The sequence below is a fragment of the Cynocephalus volans genome, chromosome 1, assembly GCF_027409185.1.
Source record: "Cynocephalus volans isolate mCynVol1 chromosome 1, mCynVol1.pri, whole genome shotgun sequence".
Lineage (NCBI taxonomy): Eukaryota > Metazoa > Chordata > Mammalia > Dermoptera > Cynocephalidae > Cynocephalus > Cynocephalus volans.
Window position 1 is genome coordinate 68,125,879 of NC_084460.1, and position 21,991 is coordinate 68,147,869.

Below are 21,991 nucleotides of genomic sequence, written 5' to 3' on the forward strand. Positions count from 1 at the left end.
CTTTGTCAAAGATCAGATGGCAGTAAGTGTGAGGGTTGATTTCTGGATTCTCTATTCTATTCCATTGGTCAGTGTGTCTGTTTTTATGCCAGTACCATACTATTTTGGTTATTATAGCTTTGTAGTATAGCTTAAAGTCAGGTAGTGTTATGCCTCCAGCTTTATTTTTTTTGCTGAGCATTGCTTTGGCTATTCGTGGTCTTTTATTGTTCCATATAAATGTCTGAATAGTTTTTTCCATTTCTGAGAAAAATGTCTTTGGAATTTTGATGGGGATTGCATTGAATTTGTATATCACTTTGGGTAGTATGGACATTTTCACTATGTTGATTCTTCCAATCCAAGAGCATGGGATATCTTTCCATCTTCTTGTATCCTCTCTAATTTCTCTCAGCAGTGGTTTGTAGTTCTCATTATAGAGATTTTTCACCTCCTTGGTTAACTCAATTCCTAAGTATTTTATTTTTTTGGTGGCTATTGTAAATGGGCAGGCTTTCTTGATTTCTCCTTCTGCATGTTCACTATTGGAGAAAAGAAATGCTACTGATTTTTGTGTGTTGATTTTGTATCCTGCTACTGTGCTGAAATCATTTATCAATTCCAACAGTTTTTTTGTAGAGGTTTTAGGCTGTTCGATATATAGGATCATGTCATCTGCAAACAGGGACAGTTTGACTTCATCTTTTCCAATCTGGATGCCCTTTATTTCCTTCTCTTCTCTGATTGCTCTGGCTAGTACTTCCAACACTATGTTGAATAGGAGTGGTGAGAGTGGGCATCCTTGTCTAGTGCCTGTTCTTAAAGGAAAAGCTTTCAGCTTTTCCCCATTCAGGATGCGCAATTAAATATTTAAAAGATGTCCTAATACTGAGGCCATGTCCCTGACCAATTAAATCAGAATCTTTGGGGTAACGAGTTTGCCTAAAGGTAAGGTTGAGAGCTACCAGGAGAATCAGACTACTTTCTCTACAGCAGAGCTCAATGAACCCGAACTCTCTCCTTATTTTCTTTCCTTCAACACATTTCTGGTGGAGGCATAGAGAGAAACAAAAGGAATAATATCTGATCCTGAAGGGTTTTTAAAGGAAAATTAGGGAACTGGGAGAATGGCTCCAAAATAAATAGATTGGTTGATTATTTAACGTTCATTGCTTTAATATTCTTAAAGTTGGCAACTCCTTTGCATATCATTGATGATTATCTTAAATGCTTCCTTTAGCCTCAGAGGTTGTTGGTACCCTTGAATAGTGCCATGGAAGTTTTGTAGAATCTTATTCTAAAATAGACTATGACAAAAACATGACTAAGAGCCACAGAGCTTTTGACTTCTAATACACTACAGAAGTCATCACATCTGCTATTTCAACCAATTCCTTTACAGACAAGAAACCAAGAAACAGAGAAATAAATTGTGTTACAGAAGGTGATTTTTAAGAGCATTCAGATAGCCCCTAAAATGCCATTTCTGATGTTCATGATAAAGTGGGTTAATTATTTCACCAACTTTCACATTTTGAAACTAATAAATCAATGTATGCTTAAATAACAATGATCTATTTTTTCAAGAAAACTATTCAAATGGGTATTTTATTTTGATCAAAGTTATTTTACTATTACAGACATTGTAAAGACTGTGAGGGAGAGAGAGAGAGAGAGAGAGAGAGAATGTTCCAGGGGTCCTACAAATTCCAAAGGTGGGTTCTTTATTGGAAGCAGCTTTAGCCAGATAAATGGGATTTGAAACATTTGCAGTGCACCCTTTTTCAAAGGGACATACAGGTTTCAAATAGTGTGAACAGAAAAATATAGGCTGTGTATTTCTTTAAGTAGTTCTTAAAAATACATGTGATGCTCTTTGAAAGAGCAGTAATCACTGGCAAATATTTTTCCTAGACTTGTTCAGTTCCTTCGTAACAGTGAATGTTTAGAAAGCTGCATGCCCGCCCTCACTTAAGGTCACAGAAATGTGTTACGCTCCTCAATTTTTTTCAAATTCTAAGAACACTCTGGAGCATGTCAGGGGACTTTGGTGTTGCAGACTCATACAGGACGCCAAGAAAGGTCTACACGCCCCGACCTGCTTCATTTATATGGCGAACCTGGATGGAAATGCTCAACCACACTTAGTCCTTCTGTACCTTGTCTTTTCTACCAGCATGATGGAGCAGTAAAGAAATCATTCCCGGAATCAAACATTGGTTCCTGAAATAAGATAATGCTTGGGTTTTAAAAAGTAAAAGACAGTGATTTGACTTCGATTCAGGAACACTGAATGAAAAGGGATTATGTTACAAGAGAGTGAAATCTTCTTTGACCAGAAACCCAGCATGGGTGTTTTTAAAGTTTCCTACAGCTCCCATTATAGTTTCCAAATTTTTGTTTAACAAAACCTCAAATATAGACTTAATTCTAACTTTAAAAAAGCTTCTTTTATTAGTAAACTGATATTTTTAATTGACAGAAAAAAGCAAGCTGAATAGTCCAATGATATCTTACTAAGAGTAGTAATAACACCCGTATTTTATTCTTGTTATTGAGATGATCAATGATGTACATAAACAATCTAGCAAATAGTAGGGGCTCAGTGTCTAAAATAGTATATGGAGTAAATATGTATTAGGTCTATTATCTGGAATATTTATATTCCTGAAAATTTACCTATAAATCAAAACTCTGCATATTCAGTCAACATTTATTATGTCCTTACAATATGTAAATGTAAATGCATTCCTTATGCACATAAAAGTAAAAATAAATGATTTAACAAATAATTACAGAATGCTTGCTGTGAGCCAAGCATTGTGCCAGGCACTGGGAATACAACGAGAAATAAAAGTTCTGTTCTTTATGGAGCTTACTTACACTCTTGCAGGAGAGACAGATGATAAATAAACAAGTATTATGCTTATTAAAATAAAATTGTAAACATAGACATGCATATAGTTTTCAGGAGGTGTCAGTGCTAGGAAGTAGGAGGAAATCTCAGAAGGAGTGAGGATGTGAAGGTGAAAGGCTCATTTCAGACAGCACAGCCAGGCAGTGCCATTGAGCAGATACATGAAGGAGGTGAAGGCTTGAGTCCTGATAAGATCTGGATTTTCTATATTCAATACATAATGTGTCATTTAGCATTGTTAAGAGAATAGAAAACTATTAAAAAGAATTCAATATAAAGAAATTCTTATGGAAGAGAAAAATTCATTCTCTGGCTCATGCACAATCTGTAAGGGTGATTCCTTACATTTTCATGTGACAAGAGGCAGGCAGCTATGTGGTCACTGAAACTGACCCAAAATGAGGACATGATAGAGTCACTACAGCAAAACTGTAATAACTATAAATAGAACTATCAATGTGTTACAAGAAAAGAAGGTAAGGAAATGCGGAAATTAGAAATCAGCAGGAGTTTAAGAGACTTGGGTTGTGGATTTGTGTCTGCTTTTCATTGATCATGTAAATTTTCCTTTATGTGCCTCAGTGCGTCCTTCCATTTGATGACAAATAGCTCCACTTGACATCCCTTAACTTCATAAAGCATATTTACAAACTAAAATGAAAAAACAAATGTGAGCTTTTTTGGAAATAAAAAAGTGCTTAGATACAAAACCAAAAGTTACGAGTATTATAGCGATGTGTATATATCAAGGATGTACATTAAATATTTACTTTTTAAGCCATAACTATCACTCTTCCAACTCCTAAATTCCCTTTTGAGCATAGGTCATGTTTTAAGAAAAGTTATTAATCTGTACTCTGACCTGCAGTGGTTAACTTAATTGGTTTCACAGAGTACTAATGAGGCTATGATCATAGATCCCTAGGGACAGGCTTGTTAGCTTCAATATAATCCAATTTGACAGAAAAGGTATCTACCATGTGTTGGGCACAGTAATAAGAAATAAAATCAATAAGGCCTGTCTCCTTTCCTTGAGGACCATATGGTTTAACAAGATGATGGAAACATGAATACACCATAAGCAAAAAGATGCTGGGAAAGGCTGAAAAAATGGGATGAAGTGAGGTAGGAGCAGAGAGTTTCTTGTTCTACAGGGAGAGGCCAACTGTGTGGGCAGGAAAGAGCAGAGATGAATTAAAATACACTCAATTTTACAAAAAGAAAATAAAACCCATAGAGAATCATGAAGTTTTTGTCAATTTTGCTTATCCAAGATCCTCATCTGTTTAATTTGCTGTGTCCACTCTGCTCCTGGTAGAACTCTCAACTAACAAATTGGCGTGGGTGTCGCCCATGTGGCAGGAAGGAAAATTGTACCAAGTCAGAATACGACCAAGAAGTTAAAGCAGAAGGACACAACACTGAAAGTTGGCAGTTGCTACGCTGAGGAAGAGGAAATGTCAGGTATTGCAGCTCATAGAAAGTCAGGATTATCGTTAAATGGAGTTTCTTTGTGGAAGTTAAGGGAGGAGCACATGTGAAAGGAGAGAAGAAAGGGCCATGAAGCACAGGAAAAGCCTAAGACTTATGGAATTCAAGGAGCTCCCTAAATTTAGTTTCAGTGTCTATGCAATGTAATAAAGATTTTTTAAAGGATAAATGTTAGGATGTGAAATAACATGTAAAGAATCTATAGGATCTGGCAGTATGCAGCATGTTGCTGCCAGTCTATGTGGATACGTTGTACAAATTAGGACGTGCCACCCCCTTGCATGGCCATCTTAAACAGGATGCCCCTTCTGCTAAGCAGGTGTAGCCTCATGCTGAGGTAGATGGCTGGAATGCTGGACACAAGGTTGGATTTCAACCATGTCTTGACTCCTCACCTGCTACTTTGTGAAATCCACAAACTGCACTCCCTATCGTGGGTCCTGCATAGCGGGTGTGAAAAAATCTAGTCATTATAATTAACCTTGTTATGGACCATCAAGGTCAACAGGGGTTTTGAGTTCACGAAGATCCAGTTTCAAATCCTAGTGCTGACCCTGACTAGATATAGCACATTGTTATATTAATGTTCTGAATTTCAGCAGTTTTACTCATAAAATGTGGATGATTATGTCTTCCTGAACATAGGGTACATATTCTACCTAGCACAGGAAATACATGAACAAAGGGGCCAGTAACTATCCACAACCTCTTGATCCCTCTTCCAGCTCTCTCCTTCACATATTGATATCTGAATTTTTCCATCAATTTATTCATGAATACTCAGTTCTAATGAATAAACTTTGTCTTTCAGACTGTCATCAATGGTAAGAGATACTGTCAGAAAACTGTCCTCAAACTGACTTGAGATTGTATAAGAAAGCTTTGTTTATTAGACTTTATTTACTTTGAATACTTTGTAGATAATGATGGAATTAGTATTTAGATTGCCCATTGAAAAAGATTTGCAAAGAAATAAGAATAATATCAATAAAATATGATGAAGAATATTCACTAACCTAATAAAGTGAACTCTTCAAACAAAAAGAGCTCCAAATTACATATAATTACAGTGACAATCACAAGTCCATCCGTCTTGACTATGTCAGTCATTAGCTTGGATTATACATTAGAATTAGTTTTAATTATAAGAATTTAGAAAGAATTGAACCACCTTTCATTAAAAATGGTCTCAAAAAGACTTTAAAAAATTAAGAATATCGTTCCTCTATTTTAAACATCAACATTTATAGTGGAACTTACTATATGCTACACGCTTTCCCAGGTCATTTCATCTAAGAGTCACAAGGCACTTTTACATGGCGGTGGTCCACCAGTGTGCATATGAACAAACATAGGTTCTCTAGTCAAATGGAAAATAAATAGTGGAGATAGTCAATAAGTTAAATATAGGTCTTATATGTCTGATGACCATGATCACTACACAATCCCAAACTACTAGTATGGATGACATTCAATTCAATTCAATTCAACTTTAGCTGCAGTGTAGCAAATATCTGAATAGCATGTCTTTTTTTATTGTATGTTCTTTCTCCTCATAACTCTAACAATAATTTTAGGCTTGATAGAATCAGCTTGTGTACCTAGTACATCCCTTTTCAAGGTGTGGCCTAAAAATCCCTGGAGTGCCCCTGCACTTTCAGAGGGTCTGTGAAGTTAAAATTATTTTTATATTAATATTAAGACATTTTATACCTTTTTCATTGTCTTTTATTTCCATTGATGGTGCAAAAGTGATCATGGAAAAATTGATGGTGACTTAGCACCAATGAAGATATCAGCACCATGCATTAGCCAAGAAAAAGTTCAGGGTCACTTAAGAAAGTCTTTGATGAAGGAGGAAAAATTATTAATTTCCATAAATCAACACTCAAATACATAATGTATCTCTATGTATATTGCAGCTCAAGGAATGTATTGGGAAAAAAAACACGCATATAATTGTTTGAGTTGTGAGCTGAACTAACTGCTTTTTTTTATTGAACACTGCTTTTTGAAAGAATGACTGACAAACTATCATTGTTAAGATTGAGTATTTGTTAGACTTTTTAAAAAAAGTTGAATGTGATTTTTACTTCATAGAAAATAACTGACAAAATTTAAAGCCAATGACAAAATTAAGCTTGTCTAATAAAAATTAGAATTTTCAATAATTGTATTTGTCACCATGAGCTTTACAGTTTCTTAACGATTAAAGATTTTTCTGATGAGATACTTGATAATATTAATAAATGTGATTTTTTAATATTGTATGATAAAATATATCAATATTAAAAAAAACTCAGTCCATCATTTTTTGCCAAATTCCCAATGTGTGATTGTACAAAGTCATGCATGTATAAAAGGTTAACTCAAAGCAGAAGCTAGATCAATGGATTTTAATGTAAAAAATTATACTTTTATAATTTCATATTTCACAATTCAACTATCACTCATTTGCCAATTTTTGTTGTAGTTTCAAGAATATGAATTATTTGAAAAAGGTATTAAAATACTGATTCCTTTTTCAACTATATCTGATGCTGGATTTTAAAAAATTATTTAATCAAAGCAACATTGTGCAACAGATCGAATGCAGAAGCAAGTGGCTATGCAAATATAAGATGAAGTTGATTTCAGAGTAAAACATTTATTAAGGATAAAGAGGGATATTTCATAACATCAAAGGTATGAATTCAACAAAAGAGATACAGCAATTTTAAACATGTATGTACCTAACATCAAAGCTTCAAAATACATGCAGCAAAAGCTTACAGAGCTGTAATGAGAATTGGACAAATCCACAATTTCAGTAGATTTTGACCCATCTCTCTAAATAAGGATAGAACAAGTGATCAGAAAATCAATATTTCAAAGTCTTGAACAACACTTGTAATGTTAACCTAACTGACCTAATTGACATATACAGGACACTCCACCCCAAAACAACAGAATCTACATTCCTTTCAAGTGTATATTCACCTAAGATACTAATAAAAACTTTCATTAAACTTTTTTCATAAAAAGTTTTGCACGTTGCTCTTGTGCTAAACAGATAATGGCCTTGAGTGATTTTAACTTTCTGTTAACTTTTAAGCATAAAATTTTCTATGGCTTTCTTTTCCAGGGGATGCAATTTGAAGAGGTTGGCATTGTCAGATTTAATTTAATTCACTTTGTTTTAAAATAGGGCTCTACAAAATAGACTAAGGAAGATTCTAGACTCCTGGGAAGAATTTCAGTGATGACAGAGTACCTTATGGCAGTTTTCCTCATGCACAAAATGTATTCGACAAATACACATTGAGTTTCTTTGTGCCAGGCACTGTTTCATCACTGAGGAGGCAGAGATAAATAAGACATTATCTTCATCCTTAAGTCAAGTGGGAAAATGGACATGTAAACACATCATAATGACTCATTGCTGTCAACTGTAATGGATGCATGTGTAATGTTCTTTGGAAACAAAACAATGAAGAACATTTTTTCCTGGATAAGAGGGACATGGAATAAGTGACTTTTGGGAGAAGAAAGTAATACATTGGACAGAAAGCTCTGGGAAGAATGTGTCATTTCATTTATTTGCTTCATTTTCAAAAGAGATAAAGTTCCTGGATGCCTTTATAATGTCTGTTATTTTATGATACGAGAAGCCAGCATCCTTTCCTATCAGTTGCTTTTCTTGACCAAATCCTGGCTGAGTTGCATGCTGTAGGTGAGCCCAGGCCCCTGTTACCAGCCAACCATGTGCTCATTGAGACTGCTAATAACTATTCACAACCACTCTCTTTTCTGCAGACCTCCTCAAGTCAAAGCCAATGATTGACAGGCAGGAAAAAGAGGACAAGGTGGGGCCAGTTTGCTGGTACAATTTGTATTCCTGAACCCCATGGAATCAGATCAAGTTAGTCTTCAGTTAAAACCAGCTTCCTCTAAGCTTTGAACTCTGGCCCTTTCCAGCTTCCTCCATTCCTCTTCTCCCGAGAGCTCTTTTTGAAAAAAATAGTGTGAGTAAGAATCCCTATCTTGGGCTCTGCCACAGAAGAACTTGAACTAAACCACTGGTTCCTTAATATATAACTAAAGATTTGTGATATTTAACCTATGCACATACCTGTACTTTTGCTTCCTTTTTACATTAAAGGATATATCATTTTACCAACTTCATTATAGGCACACTACAGACAATTTTATTATTTCTTTATCCTTTTTAAAAATACCCTTGCTACTTCAATTTCACTAAACAACATTCCTTCTCTCTCTAATAGTATCACTACCTTCCTTTAATATTCAGCTCACTTTTTAGTAGCCTTAATTCATCTTTTTTGTTTCTCACTCAAAATTGGTGAAACTATAAGGAGGAAAAACACATTTTCTGCTTCCTTTACTCTTTGATTTCGGAGCTTACCCCTAACACTAGTATCAGTCTTGTAATATAGTGAATGTTAAGTTTCTTGAACTAATTAAAAGAAATGAAGAAATCTAAAGTAATGGCATTATTATAATCTCTATTGCATTCATAATATAGCAACTAGAAAGAAGGCTCTATAGTTTGTTATAATACTAGTAAAATAATTCGCAACATTTTCTGAATAAATTGTATTGCTGCCTCTAATGTGTATCATTTTAAAAGTTTATTTAATGAAATGATTATGAGGCTATAATTAAATTTTGCCCCCTCTATTTTTATAAACATTAAAAGCATTAGAATATGGAACAGTAACAAATTAAAAACAGAAACAAAATCCTGAACAGAAATTGCAATCATGTATATTTCGAGTTAAATTTTTAATATGAGCTCATTAGTGAGAAGTGTCAGCTCTAGTTTATCTAGAAATTTTCAGCATGATATGCTTTAGAATCCTACAAATAATATGAGTATAGCTGCATAATAATTGAGAAGTATTTTTTAAATCAAAAGGACAAAAAAGTTAAACAAAACTGTCAAGTTAAAAACATATATGTGTTAGAAAATAACATGCTTTCCAAACCATTACTCTATGTCTTACCGGAAGTCAGAACCTGCTCTTCTACCATTTTCTGGAATCCCAGGATCTGGACACATGTCAGAGACCAATGCGACACCTCCTTGACTCACTAGAATAGAGAGAAACATTATTAAAATGTTGTGAAGCTGTTGGAGAAATACCCAGAAAGGAAAATTAATCTAGGCATATTTAGTATTATAATGATCATCACTTAAAATGTAATTTTTAAAAGAATTAAGACAGCTTAGCTGCATTAAAATAAATTCTTACTTTTATTCATAAAAATCAAAGACTTCTTTGTCAGTGAAAGGATGACACCATTCTTTGATTTGAACTCTCTCCTCTATTGAAGAGGTAAAATTTTGATAAAAAATTTGTTTATTATTACCACTTTTATGCTAGGTCACAACACAATGGAAAAAATTGCATCATGATAAAAATGCCTACAGTTTTGCAAAAGAAAGCCTTTCTTCATTCTCATGGTTAAAAATGGAGAAGATAATTACTTATAAAGATCTATATAAGAAATATTTAAAATAAAATTACTTCTTATATTTTAAACACCAAATGTGCTTATCATTGAACTAAAAAACAATCTCTTTGTACAAGTATGCAGATTTATTTTCTGAGTCTGTTCCATGAAGAGCCTTTCCTCGTATTGGGATTTTTTCCACCAAAAAATATTTTCTAAAGGACTCATTTGCTTATCGGATAGAGTGGATGCCACTTCAACACCTATTCCACCCTATTCAAGGGAACTTCAAAAAGTTCATGGAAAAAAATTAAACTATAATACAAATCTTTCCATGAACTTTTTGAAGTACCTTTGTATAATTTGTCTAATACAACCAAGGCAATTCCTTCTTTTTTGCCAGAACTTTGCCCAATGGAGAGCTTGTGACCCAACTCAGTTTAATAAGATGTGAAGGGAAGTCCATGAAAGTACTTCTGGAAAACATTCCTGTTTACTGATAGAGACCATCTCTCTTTTACTTTGGACCTCACTGTGTATAGATATTGATTCTTCAAATGTTGATGCTGTCTTGCTATATTCCAAAGAGGCAACAGCATGGATGAATAGAAGACACATATCAAGAACATGGATCCTTTATATAATTCTCCAGGCAGAAGATTGATTATTTCTGGGACCTACACTAACTCTGAACATCCTGTTGGATAACACATGTATTTTCTATAGTTTAAACCTATTTGAATAATTGATTTTATTATTCCCAGCTGAAAAGCATACATACAAATATACATGTTCTCAAGTATCTTTTAAATGACTCTATAAGAAGAAAAGTATGTCAGTGTAGATACTGAACTCCTAAAGGATTTAATTAAAACTATGCAGAAAAATAACAATAATTATTGCTGATTTAGAATGTAATTGGGTATGGATTAAATACAAATCTTTATTAAATATAAATCTTCTTTGAATATATTAAGTGATTTCATTCTTAGTAAGTATTCTTAGTAACCATTCCAAATTGATTAATCTATATTTTTTACAGATTTTTATTTCTTTACATAATTAAGTTTTTTAAATAACATCTAAAATGGTTTCACTGTATGGTATGAGAAATGTATTAAACTTCAACAGTTTTCCCTAAATATTTAATTTTCTTAATATCATTTCAAAATAATTCAGCAATTGGGCAACGACATCAGTAGATGGTGGGATAGAAAGTTTCAGACCCTCGTTCTCCCATGGAAACATCAAAAAAACAACTATAGGCAGATTATAAGAGCTCTGGAAACTGGTCAAAGACCTACAGCAACCAAGCAAATGCCCAATGAGGAAAAAGCCACATTCAAAATGGTAGAAAATTTTATGGCATTTTTACTCTCCCTTGATTCACATCTTTTTTGGTGTGTCACTGTACAATTGAAAGGGAATGGCCCAATTTCCCATTCCCTCTCTAGGGAGGAAGCAGAGAGGAATTAGTTGGCAACATTCTAGCCTCGCTGTGAAGCCTGAGGGGCTGATTACTGACTGGCCTAACTTGAGAGCTCAGATAGAGAATGGTGGTAAAGCTTGGATCTCAGGAGGAAAGCCATGAAGGATGACAACATGCTTTGGTTGAACTGTCTCCTCTACTGAAGAGATAACATTTTGATTAAAAAAAAAAAAACTTTTTTCTTTACTATACCACTTTTATGTTAGGTAACAGTTAAGAACATGATAGAAAAAATAGCATCATGATAAAAACACCCACACTTATACAAAGGAAAGCCTTTATTCATTCCCCATAGATTACGTGTAAGGCGATGTTGGGAGCTGCTATCCATGAAAACTGCAGGAGGATGGCAGACCTGTGGGCACCTGGGGGTAAAAGTTTATAAGAAGAGGAATACAGTAGAATCTCTAAGGCCCCAGGAAGCTGAGGTGAGGCTTACTGGAATATTAAGACATTTAAAATAGCTGGAAATAAAAAGCACACACACAAACCCAGAAAGGACACATATTAAGAAAAGACCTGGGAAGACCCTAAGCCTTTATCCCAGATTGATTCCAGTGCTCAGAGGCCCACTAATTAGGGAAGGTATTCCACTTCAGTCTGCAAAGACTGAGAGAAGTGGGTTTTTTCTCCCCCAAATGTTCAGTTTTTTTTTAAAAAAGATCACAAGGCATAAAAAGAAATAGAGATTCATGGCTCACTCAAAGAAATGAAATAAATCTCCAGAAACTCTCCCTGAAGAAACACATGCATCAGACTTACTAGAAAAGAATTTTAAATAACTTTCATAAATATAAACTTGAAAAAATAATGACTGAAATTTTTCCCAATTTGAGAAAAGACGTTGATAAACAATTCCAAATGGCTCAAAAAACTACAAGTAAGTAGAATAAATGCAAAGAGACACACAAGACACATTATAATCAAACTGTTAAAAGCCAAAGACAAAGAGAGAATCTTGAAAGCAGAAAAAGAAAAGCAACTAATTCCAAACAAGAGATCTCTAATAAGACAATCAACAGATTTCTTAGAAGAAATCTTGCAGGTTAGAAGGCAGTGGTATAATATATTTCAATGATGAAAGAAAAATACTGTCAACTGCATATTCTATATCCAGCAGAGTTGTCCCTCAAAAATAAGAGAGAAAATAAGACATTCCCAGACAAACAAAAGATGAAGGAGTTTATTACCAGTAGATCTGTCCTATAGAAAATGCCAGAGAGTCCTTCAAAGCTGAAATAATAGGATTCTATACAGTAACTGGAAGCCACAAGAAAGTAAAAAGTTCTCTAGTAAAGATAAATACAAAAACCAAATATTAAAAATTATAATAATTTTGATTTGCAGTTTTACGTATTTTCTGCAGTATTTAAAACACAAATATATAAGAATAATTATAAATCTGTGTTAATAGGTACATAATATATAAAGATGTATTTTATGACATCAATAGCATAAAGAAGGGTTGTCAGAACTGTAAGGAGTTTTTGTATATGATTGAAGTTAAGTTGATATCAATTTAAGATATTCTCATAGTTTTCAGATGTTACACGTAACCTCCAAAGAAAATAATCACAAAGAAAATCACAAAGAAAATGACTATAGAACATGCATAAATGTAAATGAGAAGAGGATCACAACGTGTCACTACAAAAAAGTCACCTAAACACAGAGAGGAAGATAGCAATGAAGGAAAGGAGGGACAAAAAAAGCTGTAAGACATACAGAAAACAAATAACAAAATGGTAAAGGTAAGTGCTCCTCTGTAAATAATTATTTTAAATATAAATAAGATATACTCTCTGTTATAGGCTGAATTAAGTCTCGCCCCCCCAAAAAATTATATGTTTAAGTCTTAACCCCAGTACCTCAGAATGTGACTATATTTGGAGATAGGATCTTCAAAGAGGTAATTAACTTAAAATAAAGTCATTAGTGTGGGTCATAATCCAATATGACTGTTGACCATATAGGAAGAGAAGATTAGGGCATGAACACATAAAGGAAAGACCATGTGAAGACTTGGGGAGAAAACAAATATCAAGGTAAGCAGAGAGACCTCAGAATATACCAAGACTGCAAACACCTTGATCTCAGACTTCCAGCCTCCAGAATTGTGGGAAAGCAAATCAATTTCTATTATTTAAGCCACCCACTCTGTGGTACTTTGTTATGGCAGCCCCAGTAAACTTATACATTCTTTAACCAAAAGATGTAGATTTGCAGAATGAATAACTAATAATTAAGTAAATAAATAAGTAAAAAGCAAGATCCAACTATATGTTGTTCAAGAGACTCACTTTAGAATTAAAGACACAGAGGTTGAAAATGAACAGTAGTCAAATTCATAGAACCAGAAAATAAAACGGTGGTTGCCAGGAACTGGGGGTAAGAAAGAAAGTGGAGTTATTATTTAAAGGGTAGAGTTTCTCATGGGTATTATGAAAAATTTTTGGAGATGGATAGTGGTGATAGATTCACAACAGTATGAATATATTTAAAGCCACAGAACTGGATACTTAAAAATGGTTAAAATTACTAAATTTTATGTTATATATATTCTCTATCCATATATGATATATCTATGTATACACAATACATATATATGTATATACAGCATTCTGATAGCTCTACTACTTTTTTTTCTAATAAAAGAAAAAAATGTTTTGGTTTTGGTTTTGGTTTCATACACTAAATTACATGCTAGGTAAAGATCCCAATCATTTGGCAGTGGTCTAGTACTAACTCTCTAAAATTTGTCTCCTAGATATATCTAGATCGATAATTTTGAACTCCAATGCAGAATGATACTTCTGCCATATTTTTTCTTTCTGCCAGCACCAGCTAGACGTCTCCTATATGCCCTCGAACAAAATAGTTATTGCTGTGGCAAATTAAGACCTCTTCATCAAGGTGAATGTCTATCACTATTTTTTTCTTTTTCTTTTCTTTCTTTCTTTCTTTCTTTCTTTCTTTCTTTCTTTCTTTCTTTCTTTCTTTCTTTCTTTCTTTCTTTCTTTCTTTCTTTCTTTCTTTCTTTCTTTTTTTAAAAAATAAATTAGAAACTATATTCTGGCATGGTTCTTCTTTTAAACTGGTCTAAAACACGATATCAAGGCTTTGAATGGTCTACTTATATTTTCCCTTTTCTATTTTTCTTATATGGAATAGTTGTAAAAAGAAATGAGAGAAATTTGAGGTACCCATCCAAACCAGATTAAAATGTTCTGGATATTTTTAAAGATAATTCCAAAGGTGCTTACATACTAATGAAAGGGTACTTAGTTGGAATTCTGTGAGAGCACAGAATCAATTAAACAAGCCTGAATGGATTGCAGACGGCAGAAGAAATCAAAAAAGTGATGAGAGATAAAATGTAAAGTATGGTTGATTTTATGAAACAGAAATGAGCTTTTAATGTGATACGGTGACAGAAAAAGCATGGTGACAAACAATAAGCTCCATAAATTCTAACTACTTATTCCATCCACATCATGAGTAATTAATTCCTCTGAAAACCAAAGCTTTATAGCTGGAAAGAGTCATGGAACTCAATGTACTTCAAGCAGGATCCCCAGTGCCTCAGAGAAACATTTTCAAAAGAGAGGAATTACTGGGCTTAATATTATCTTAACTCTAATTCTGTTGAATTATATATTTTTAACTCTCATAGGACACACACCACAGATATTAATAAACATATTATATTTTAGTCAGAACCTTGGAGTTAAAAGTCAAAACTGAAAATATTCCAAACATGGGTTCCTCACACATCATTAACTAATACTAGATCAAGATGCAAAATTATGCAGGTGAATGATCAGATACAAATTTGACAGTTTCTAAAAGACCTTAAATGAATTTGATTTAAAGTGTGGAAATTATGGTAATGCATATATTTTAAATGATTTTTTAAAGGGTATTGATTTACAAAATCTCATTAGATCCACACAAAACTTTATGAAGTTAAAAATATGCTTCTCCATCAAATTACCCTGCTCTTTAAGGAAATGTCTCATGAATGTTAAACTTGACATAAATTTTTTTGGAGCAATCTATGCAGTTAGACCAGGTGTTGTATGACTTAGGCAAGTAAGGATATGAAAGAAGTATAACTAACTACTTCTATGATAAAGGAGACTAGAGACCAATAAATTAGTGGAGATAAAATTCGTAGTAGTGAAATATTTGGAAATAATTACAAACGAAGTACTAAGAATGATGATGATGATGATGATGTTAATGTGTAAAATTAAACACTTAATATTTGCTAGAAACTCCAAGTATCACTTACATATGTTTTAAATTTTAATCCATGAAATCACTCTATGAGGTGTCAATGTTGAACCCATTTTACTGGAAAGAAAACTGAGGCAGGTTATGACCCAGTTGGCCCCAAAATCCATGTTCCCTTCCCTAAACTTGCTTCAATGACCTAGTGATACATTATATGTTAAAGGACTTGTAAACTAAAGTGTGGCTTTGGGTTTATAATAACATTTTTATTTCTTAATAATCACATTTCTTCTATAAAATTTATTTAATAATAAAAAGTCACTGAACATCAAAAAGGGAAGCAAAAATGTACACATGGGAAGACATATGGTTTGAACCATGAAGCTTTAGTTCAGACCATCTGGTGGCCATTTTCTTTCAGTTAATAAAACAAAACAAAACAAAGCAAAACAAAAACACAACAGATTCAAAGGCTTTTCACGTGAGGACATAATGTAACTTTAGAGAACTAGTGCTATGGATTGCCTTGAATGTCAAATCTCCATATAAAGTCTCATTTTGATTAAATTTTGGTTTACCTTTGGAATAAATAATACAAAATAAAATCCACTTAAATAAATACACTTTTTAGTGTGATGGTTCTTGTAATTTATTATTATTGTGTTTTTTTACTGTTCCTTATTTCTCTAGAAATCTCCAGACATGTTTCAGCTGGATGAATTTTGAGACAAACTCTAACCATTTTAAACCTTCAGAGAGGTGACTTATGTTTTTAGTAGCATAACAATCAGGAATGCTGTTATACAAAACACATTCTGGTTTAAATTCCTTAGCAGCAACATCACTACTCTATTGACGACCTTTAAATGAGCGACAACCCACTCTAGGATATGTTTTTGGGGGATACTGTAGACTTCAGACCTCCTGCCATAATCAGTTTGAAATAAATCAAAACTGACATTTTTTCCTTCAACTTTTTATAGTTTCAGTATTTTCTCACTCAATGAGAAGGAATATCTACTTTTTAATGCATTTCTCCTTTTCAATTTGCAACAGGATATTATCTCAGCAAGAATAAAAGATAACTATATTACCCCTTCCTCAAAACCCAATAAGGTGAATAGATGATAATTTCAATGGTAAGGACATTTTATTATTACAATAATTTCATTACAAAATTATGTTGACTTAGAGCATCACATGGGAACACGGACCATTACTACATGCATAACAGTATTTTTGGTATTTTTCTCTGTTTCTATTGAATATATGCACAGAAGTGGTTGATTTTTATCTGACAATAGTAAAAAAAAATGTTTACAAGCTCTATATAAATAGGTAAATTTAAAATTGTTGACATTTAGATGATAAATTTTTGTTATCAATGCAACATTAGAGGTTTTAAAGGAATAGTTTACAAAGAAATAAGTGGGCAAAAACACATTGCTTTTATATGTATTGTTTTAGATCTTATATTAACGGATCTCTAACTGGACTTGCAAAACTTGCAGCCCTGTGTGAAAGGAAAGTGTTAGATTTTATAGGTGTCTAATTTATTACAATGCCAGACATTTTTGTCTGGCCCTTCTCTCTTTTCTCACTACATACTTTAATGTGCTGACTTGTAAAACACTAGTAGTTGAATACCTATTATCTTAATTATGATATCCAAATTCTACTCATGTTCTTTTTTCTTCAATACTACTGCTATGGTCTTAAATCAAACTCTTTTAGTTTACAGTAATTTGTTTCTTAAGGCACAAAAAGAGAAATACCATATTCTCACTTATTTGCGGGCGCTGCAAATAAATAAATAAATACACAAACAAATGGTGGGAGGTGGTGAAGAAGACACAACAATCCCAATTCCTTGAACTTGTTAAGACAAGTGAACAGATATGATGTTGATGGGTATGGGTGGGAAGGGGAGAGAGAAAGAGGAGGGAAGAATCGGTAAATGGACTTGAAAATCAACTACATGGTATATTGATTTAAAAAAAAAAAAATATATATATATATTAGCTTTTAATGCTATTCCTTCAAATACATTATTGAGAAACTTTAAAAAAAATGACTCTATATTGTACAACAAATAAAGACTCCATGGCTCAAAACCTTCCTTCTTCCCAGCATTATTCTAAATACATAATGCAGGGATTCTATGGTCCAAATAATTTTGGATACTCCAAATTCTCTCACAGTTAATCCTTTCTTTTTTTTTTTTTTTAGCATTGCTTCCCAGACTCTTTTTTCTACCAGAGAAAAACATAAGTAGTTTTTTTTTTTATAAGAGCTCTGATATTAATAATTATCCTTCTAACTGATAAATCACTATGGCAGCAAATGTTCAAAGAGGGAATATTTTCTTTATATATCTTCAAATGTATTATTCAAATAAAATTAAAAGCTAAGAATATTCTAGTATAAAATCAGGATAAATGACCTTAACAAAGTGAGTCACACTGAAATTTTTACAGGATCCTTGACAAGTGTCCCCATCACCATCTGTCCAATCTCATACCATGCTCTGAGATATTCACTTGAATGTATACTGGCAGCACCACAAAGAGATGTCTCTATGCCCTCCACTGGCTCCTACAAATGCAGAGTGACCATCACCTGGAGAAAACACTGGCTTAGCTTGAGGACCTATAGCCTGTCATTTCTGCTCAAGTCTCCTTTTGCACATGTAAGGACTCTGGACTTAGGATTCATGAATAATTTTCAGTGTTCGCTCAGAGATATCTTACAGGATGCCTAATTATTTATGGTCTCCTAACAGTGAAGATAGCATCCGACAAGTCCAATTTTTATTACTTTGCATAGAATCTACAAAACCAGGACGGTAGCCTTAAAATGTAGGGAAAACATATTGAAGTCAACGTGTAATATAATTGATTTCAGGAATATATGTATATAACTATTTTATATTTATATTTAAATATTATATTTAAATATTTTATATTAACTATAATTTAAATGTTAAAGTTTATATTTGCCAATTATGAGATTTAAAAAGTAGAAAATATTAATTATCTGAATGATGAGTATCTTCAGGAATTTTCTTTCTGATAATATCTTATAATTGATTTCAGACCCTTTAAGTAGATTCTGGCTAATACAGTAAATGTAAATATCAGCATGTCTTATGCAATTTATGTCTATATTTATTTTATCACTTTTATATATATTACCCATATATTCAGAACAATTAAAAAATCAGTCATTTAAAACTTTATTAAAATTTATATTAAATGGATATAAATATTCAAGTAAATATGTAAAATAAATGGCTGCACATTTATTAATATAAACATGTTTAAATATATAAGTATTAATATTAATAAATCAATACTATTTAATATGAATGTTTTACCTATCATATATTATGTGTTATAGTTTATTAGTATTTGTATACAGTACTGCAATATACAGTAAGAGAATGCTTAGAACTTTATAGATTTTAAAAGAGGAAAAATATTAAATTATCTAATTGAGAATTTTTGTTGTACTCATACTTTAACATTGTAGTTAATATATCAATTAATTCAGTTGATTCAGCACTCAAAAATCTTATCGTCTCAACATATTAGTATGTGTAATTGCACTCTATATAGTATTCAGATATTCTGAAAATGAGAAATCAAGAAATAGAATTGAGTTTGGGACTGTTATAAAAAACATTTATTAGAGCTATTGATGACCATTTTGAAAATATACAGGTGCAACACATCTAGGTAATAATTACCACACAAAAATTTAATATGCATGTAATGTTTCAATTTCACTAATTATAAATTATAGAAATAATGAAAATAAATAATAGAATACCACCTCTGGTCCTGAGATCATAGATATTAAAATTCCCTGGAAAGACTATGTAAGTTACTTAATGTTGCGCTATTACTTTCTCAACTGAATATATCACACTGCTTTTAGTGTACTCCTAATCATAGTAGATTATGTATCTGTAAATGTGTAAAGGGCAAAAATCTAATACTGTATTTTATTTATTCTGAAAAAATATATAATATCTAATTTGTATAAAAAGTTATGAGATATTAATTATAAAATCAGGAAGGGAATCATATAAGTGATGTATTCTGGCAAGTGCTTATATATACATTGCATGATTTAACCTTCACAAAATCTCTATGTTGGAATTATTTTTCCTATGTAAGAAATGAGGACAGTGAGAATTGGGAGCTTAGTCAGCATACTCTGTTTACTTAGCTGGTAAGTATATCAGTGTTTCTGATTTCAAAGCCCACGTTGTTCTTTTTACATTAATCCTCTTTTTTTTTTTTTTTTTTAACTCTTGGCCAAGATGGAAGCTTTTCAGGAGATAATACTCATTTATGGACAATATGTTCTAAACAATAAACAACATGCTTCATGCTTCACTTATATTTGTTCCTACATTATACTTCAGATATGAATTCCCATGTAAAAGATTCTAAAGGTCAACCTCATAAAAATGAGATTATAAAACAAAGTATGTGTTATGGTTCTATTTTTTTAAATAAAATAAACATAGTAAAAGACTGAAAGTGTTGCTGGATATACGGTCTTACTCCTTAACCTTAGTTTGTTGACTTATGAATGAACCTAGACATTGAATGTCTGCCATTATAATACTGTGGTTGTGTTTTTAATTTTTATTTTTTGTGTGCTACCATAATGATCTCCAAAGAAAATAGGTTCCTTCTTGAAAGAGAAAGTCATTACATAAATGTGAAGCAGAGGCCCCCTCTCAATGTCTTCCAGCCCACACAACCCTACTCTGGAAAACATCCTGCCCAACATACAGGCATGGCGTCACCTTCCTGCCCCCCTTGCCCAGCACACTGTGGGCCAGCAGTGCCTGAGGTGGACACCAGGCCCAAATCAGGCAACACTTCTCTTGCCCATAACTCATGGATTTGAATTAGAGGAAATTTACCTGGGCCCTAAAGATTTACTTTTTTTGAGAATTTTAGATATGATGCATAAAAGACATGAGGGTGTTAGTAATGAAAGCTGAGGTTGAAAGTATGCTATCGGGTCACCTGCGACCATCAGATGTCACAGCAAGTCCAAGGATGAGGAGGAGTGGCAGAAGAGAGGGAGAGAGAGGGAGGGAGAGACTGAGGGAAGGAGGGAGAGAGAGAAAGAGAGAGACTGACCACATGTAGAGAGGATGGCTTGCACATGCTCCCTGGTACTGAGAGAAGGTGGAGATCTTCTCAGGAAGAAGTGCACACACCTCACAGATCATGTCTTAGCTCAAGAGAGCGACAGTAAGAAAGTGACCAGTTCCTAGAACCAAGTTATCTATGGCTTTCTAGTTTGGTCCAAGTGTCCAAGCAAGAACTCCCTTCTCTTTTTTCCTTAAGTGGTTTTTGTAGTTAAGGATTAAATGTTATTATAAATAAAGAAAGGAGAAAATAAATAAAGGAAAAGAAAAGAATAAAGGGAGGGGGATCAGAAGGGGGGAAAAGGAAGGAAAAAATGAAGTAGAGAAAAGGGAGGGGAGAGAAAACGAAAAGGATAAAAAAACCACAAAAATTCTAAGCTTTGCTTTAAGGTATTCGAAGTCCTGGGGGACAGGTATGTCCTGCTATGGCAGAGGACCCAGGCACGAAATGAGTAAAGGAAGAAGGGATGGGGATGTTCGCAGAGCACAGTGGAAATTACTTATAAAGAGGAATGGATTTAATTGCAAAACATAAAAACTCAGGTCAGGTACCGAGGCAAAGGCCAAACATGAAGACTCTGAGAGGTGGTGAGTCTTACTTCCTTCCTTATTATATTTTCCTGCACAACATTCAACATGACATTTGAGACTACTTCAGAAAGTTTGTGTAAAAATAGAAAATAATGAAAAATAATATGAATCTTTCCATGAACTTTTGAAGTACCTTTGTACATGTGTATTTAGTTCTATATACACTTTTTTCGAAACTTTATACACATAGACACACACACACACGCACACACACACACACGCACACACACATATTATTTTCCTTTGAAATTTGAATTAGATTTTTCACTTTTTTCTTTATGGTACCTGCCACAAGAGTGCACTTGATCAACACTTATTTATTTCCTTACAAAATCAAACTTTGGTAGATGGTGAAAAGGACAACATCTTTCCTGCTGAGAGGACAAACACACTGAAGAAATAAGAAAATAATTAGGGAACATTATTAGGAGATATAAACTATGAAATAAAATAGGAGGCTTGTGTTAGAAAAATCACAAACATTTAGTGGTAAAAAAATACAGTTCAAATCTATAATTTTTTATTAGAGGGACTGAAGGGCATAAAGTTTAAGCAACTTTCAAGGTGTGACATGGCAGAGGTGGTATTAAATAGAGATGGTTTTAATGGATGAAGGATTTGGGGCAAGTATGCAGTTTAACCTGATATATAAAAT

The 21,991-nt window shown here is 33.1% G+C and overlaps 1 protein-coding gene across 1 annotated transcript in view; it reads right to left on the bottom strand.

Moving 5' to 3' along the window:
* Window positions 1-21,991, bottom strand: part of CSMD1 (CUB and Sushi multiple domains 1) — a 1,614,989-nt gene that overhangs the window by 615,060 nt on the left and 977,938 nt on the right. Inside the window, exon 8 of the mRNA XM_063099815.1 lies at window positions 9,394-9,481. Coding sequence (XP_062955885.1) covers window positions 9,394-9,481 — 88 coding nt within the window. The remainder of the gene's footprint in view (window positions 1-9,393; window positions 9,482-21,991) is intronic.